This window comes from Prunus persica, chromosome G6 (assembly GCF_000346465.2).
Source record: "Prunus persica cultivar Lovell chromosome G6, Prunus_persica_NCBIv2, whole genome shotgun sequence".
In the NCBI taxonomy this organism is placed as follows: Eukaryota; Viridiplantae; Streptophyta; class Magnoliopsida; order Rosales; family Rosaceae; genus Prunus; species Prunus persica.
Genome location: NC_034014.1, coordinates 29,794,760 through 29,799,803, shown reverse-complemented (window position 1 = coordinate 29,799,803; position 5,044 = coordinate 29,794,760). Strand labels below are relative to the sequence as shown.

Below are 5,044 nucleotides of genomic sequence, written 5' to 3'. Positions count from 1 at the left end.
ACTCCCTATTCTCTCTTAAAGCTTTATAAAGCTCTAGAGAAATGGTTTTTTATTGATACAGGTGGGAGGCTCACCCCCGTGACTTATGCTAGTATAACTCTTAATTCGATCACAAGACCTCGGCCCTCAAGTGTAGTGTGAAAGTTCTTCACCACCAGGCCAACAAAAATTTAAGGATAAAACACGGCAACATAACATGCATGAGAATATCTTTTGTTAACAAAACGACTTGAAAATTTCTTTCCATCTCTATTTTGCTGTCCCTGAATTTCATTATAGGCAGGCACCGACTGTTCTGACCTTTTCTTTGGTCTCGGAGAGAGTAATAATTCATAGCAGCAAAAGTAGCAGCCATTAGTGTACAAGGAGGAAGGGAAGGAGATGCAGCCTTCTACCTCCAAACCCAACTTTATATCATTCTGCATTAGTTTCTAACGATTTTTCCTTCCAAATTTTACAATTTAAACAGATACAATGAAAATAAATTGGACCTCATGTTTCCCAGTGGAGACCTTGACATGCTCATGATACAAACTGGGCCACGGCACCTCCCATATCTGCCAAATCCAACATCTTACCTCTGCATCAAGGACTGCAAAGCAAAAGGAAAAAACACGTTTGCAATCAAAACATGTACATGTATCCTTAAAGTTCAATCTAGTCAAATCGAAAATGTATTGAATGAAATGCATTAAGAATGGCCCAAAAAGGTAGCTAGCGAAAGCACTTCGTTCAAATCCAAGTTGCATCAAGAAACATAATACAGATTCATGTTATAACTGTCTCTGGCCAAGGTAAATGAAAGAGAAAAAGAATAAGGAACCTATACTTTTGAATTTCTAGCTGGAATAATTAGCTTATACTTGTTCTGCCAGATTCACCCAAGGAAACCACAAGAAATAATCTCACTGGTTGAAGCCTGCAGGTAATGATTTCTGTGATTGCAGGCATACACTATCTCTATCTGGGAAAGCAATATCTAACTGGAAGAAAATGACATATTAAAGCTAATATTTTCTCTAAACTCACAATATTATGCATGGAGAAAATCCTTATCCATGTTTAGGGAATGAATCTGAAGAACCCAATCAGATTGTAATCCCCTTTTTTTTTCACATAAAAGATAAATTTCCTCTTTCAAACACCAATAGATGTTTCATGGCACAAAACTCTGCAAAGGAAAACATCTGCTTATCAGAGAAGTTTCATTATATTGGAATAATGTCCAATTAACTTAATAAATTCCAGGACAACCAGAGTGATGGTTCTATATAAACTGATGTAGGGGAAACATGGGTGATCCACCAGGTAATTTCTTTAAACTTTGTAAACACTAGACCAATCAAAACTATAGGAAACCAATTACAATAGCATAAAATTCCTAGGAACAAGATGAGAACTTTAATTTTTCTAAATATTTTTATCAAACCAAATGAATGGATCCAAAAGAACAAACATTAAGATCAAAGCATTTGCTTACATGTTATCCAAGAAACGTGACAGGAAAAACGCACTTCTTATGCACATTATATTTTTCTTCGTTATACTCTCTAATAAATCTAACACTAGCATAGCGAATTCTCTTTTCCTTTTTGCAAAATCAGAATATAAAAGCAAGCACAGAACTGGCATGTTGCGAGCTAAAGCCATAAGATACCAATATGATGTGACAGGAACAAACTAGTGTCAAATTCAAATTTAATCTTTAAATGTCTAACATGCCATCTAAAACCTTCCTTTACAAAACATAATTTCATTTCTCTTGAGTAAAAGGCTGCATTTACCTTGATTCCTGTTACAGAGTTCCCAGGCTTAGCTGTAGTTGTGCTCCCAAAAGCATTAACTCCAGTCGAAGTATTTCCAGGCTTAGCTGTAGTCGTGCTCCCAAAGTTGAATTTTGACTTTTTATCTGCAGGTTTTAATATTTGGAAAGAGCACATTAATGTATCATCCACGCTCATCATGGCACCGGCATTATCAAATTCCCCACAATAATTAGGTGCTGAAAATATTGTCACAAGTTGTCGGTTGGCAAATAACTCATACCCATCCTCAACAACCTGTCATCGGTAAAAAGAAAACATAACTAGTTATGTTTAAGCACTGAAATCAAGTAAAATTCCATATCCTCAATAGTCAGTGCAAGACTGTAAAGAAAGAAGCAACATTCGCCAATACCACTACACCAGCAGTGGAGGTCTGGGAGTGTCAGGGGCTTCATGCTTATACCAAAGAGATGTAAATTGCTCTGAATTATTAAAAAAAAAAAAAGAACAAAAAAAATTAGAACTACACTAAACCCCCAATATCACCATATAAATTCTGATAGGAGAGGTGTTTGGCTCCAACAGGTATATTCCCTACAGTCCTGCAAGTGTAAAGAGGATATGAACTGAAACCAAAAAAATTCAAGCAATAAAACCTGGTGAGCACGACAAACGAGATCCAAATCATGCTTCTGAAGAAACTCCGTCACTGTGTCAGGACCGAATGTATATGAAACTCCCCGGTCATTCCCTCCCCAACCTTGAACATCTTTACTGGGATCAGACCAGAGAAGATCACAGAGTAAACCTGCGTCTGGTACATCAGTTGGCCGCTGTAAATTTCTGATTTGATCTAAATTCTGCAGCTCAGGAGAAAGACCCCCATGCATGCAGAGGATCTTTTCATCAATCAGAGCTGCCACAGGTAGGCAGTTAAAACATTCTGTGAACGTCTTCCATAGCCTCACATTGAATCTTCTCTTACACTCATCATAGAATCCGTATATACGGTTTATAGAAGCACATTCATGGTTTCCCCTCAAGAGGAAAAAGTTCTCAGGATATTTTATTTTATATGCAAGGAGAAGACATATTGTTTCTAAACTTTGCTTTCCACGATCCACATAATCCCCTAGGAATAAGTAATTGGCATTAGGAGGTAATCCACCGTACTCAAAAAGCCTTAAAAGGTCAGAGTACTGACCATGTATGTCACCTGAAAACCATAAACAGTAGATTTTTAAGAATCCGTGACATTAATAAACCTTTGAAAATTAATGTTATTTATATGAAAACGCAGATAAGTAATTAAAATATCAAGATAAGCATCCGAATGATTAACTTAGCAATCTGACTGAAATTTTCTAAATTATTTGGTCTCTTCAACTTTCCACAAGAAATGATGAACTGAGCACAAAACATGCAGCTTCACAAAGAGATCATGTGCCTGCTCTCTATTTTATATCATTAAAATAGCATACCAGAGCTATTATTCAGATTAGGTTTTTAATACTATTTAGAGACCCATAAACCCTAAGTTCCCCCCCTATCAACATCTTACGCAACACCCTCTAATATCTGAAAGATTAAAAAGAATGACCTTTTATCTAAAAACATATCTATACTATACCATAAAGCAAACGCCTGCAGTCAAGCTCAATAGTTCCTCTGACAACTTCTATCTACAATATCGTTCAGCAAACAAGGTCATGCTCAAAATCAGTAACCAGATGACTTGAACCACACAAATGATAATCTTGATGTATATCGAAGTACCAACATTGGCTTAATAATTTATTAACATAAATTCCTCAATGAAGCTCTTAATTATTTTGTATAGGCATCTAAATGAAGTAATTCTACCATGCCCAAAGACAGTAAACCTGATAACAAAATATAAGTAAGGTTGGCATATAACAGCACGATTTTCATGGGCTATTCCACAAGAACAAACATGGGGTTCAGAATAAACCAACTAAAAATGCCCCCATTTACAGCTATCCACAACCAACACAACCGAGTGAGGCCACATACGAACACAGAAAATGGGTTCACATGAAATATTTGAAATACTGATGACCTAGTCAAATCAAAGAAACGGGTTTTCCAATTAATCACAAATAATTCAAAGTTCAATCAAGTGAAACAAACCCACTATGAAAGACTGAAATAAAACGGAGGAAAGAAAAGGAAGGATTTTGGCAAAGGAAAAATACCACAAATCTTTATGGGTGCTTCAAGCTCTAACAAATTAGGCTGTTGCAAGAAAATTTCTTTAGAGGCCAAACAAAGTTGCCGGATCTCGGACTCAGAAAGCTGGACCTGCTTTCCGGGTCGGCCTCGGACTTCCAGAAGACGATTGATTATGTCGTCCAGAACTGATTGGTCCATTTCCTAGGTGCGGTCAATGACTGAAAAGTCAACGGCTCTATTGAAAATAATTGAAAGACTGAAACATGAAGAGAGAAGAAGCAGAAGGAGAGGAAGAGAGGGAGTGAGAGAAAAGCATGAGCCTTGGTGGGGAATGGTGGGTTGGGTTCTGGCTGTCGTTTTCTGTAGAAAAGGGTGTCGTTTCAGCGTTGGAGAGTGGTGTTTGAGACTTTCTTCTGTTTTTGGGAGTTGGAAGGGAAAAAGTGGGAAATGCCTTTTTGAGTTTGAGCAGAGGGAGGAGAACAAATGGGAAAATGGGTGACCCTCATTTTTTTTCTTTCTTTCTTTTTCTTGTCTACAGAAGAGTGAACAGTATAAGATTCTTTTTTTTGTTTTTGTTCTCTTCTTTTTCTGCTACAAGATGAAAGTGTTCTTTTCAGTGTTGGGTGGGAATTGAGTACAAACTTTGCTGTAAAGGAAATACCTTCCTTGAGTTGAGAGTTAGTAGATATAATAACTTGGTTTTTGTTGACATTTGATTCAAACTCAAAAGGCATAGATATACTGTCCTTCCTAGGAAACTTCATCAGATTTACTTGCCAAATACATCAAAACCAGATTTTTTTTAAAGTGATATTTTTTGGGTCTAGGGCTCTAGTATATGTAATTATGATCGCAATCCCTTTGATGACTGGAAAAACCTCAAATCCTACTACAAATGTAATGTGTCCCCCCTTGTAAATACTAGATAGGTTCCTATAAAAATGACAAAAAAGAAGAAGGGAGATAGGTTCCTATAAAAAGAAAAGAATACTACAGGTTAAAACCAGAAAAAGGCATACTTACAAAAACAACCCATACGAGTGTTTTTCCCACTGTCTTTTGTCCGCTGTCGCCTAAAAACATTA

The 5,044-nt window shown here is 36.8% G+C and overlaps 1 protein-coding gene across 1 annotated transcript; it reads right to left on the bottom strand.

Moving 5' to 3' along the window:
- On the bottom strand, positions 212–4,694 carry LOC18773380 (serine/threonine-protein phosphatase PP1 isozyme 1). The gene is made up of 4 exons (XM_007205429.2): positions 3,983–4,694; positions 2,423–2,982; positions 1,785–2,060; positions 212–592 (listed from the first exon to the last, which is right to left on the bottom strand). The coding sequence occupies exons 1-4, from the start codon at positions 4,155–4,157 to the stop codon at positions 575–577; spliced, it is 1,029 nt and encodes a 342-aa protein (XP_007205491.1). The 5' UTR covers positions 4,158–4,694; the 3' UTR covers positions 212–574.

Bases quoted from the DNA above. Each gene is read 5' to 3' on its own strand.
- LOC18773380 (XM_007205429.2), bottom strand. From the start codon at position 4,157: ATGGACCAATCAGTTCTGGACGACATAATCAATCGTCTTCTGGAAGTC. The intron at 2,983-3,982 runs GTATTTTTCCTT...TATGGTTTTCAG, and splicing joins AGCACCCATAAAGATTTGTG to GTGACATACATGGTCAGTAC. The intron at 2,061-2,422 runs GTTTTATTGCTT...TACCGATGACAG, and splicing joins TCGTTTGTCGTGCTCACCAG to GTTGTTGAGGATGGGTATGA.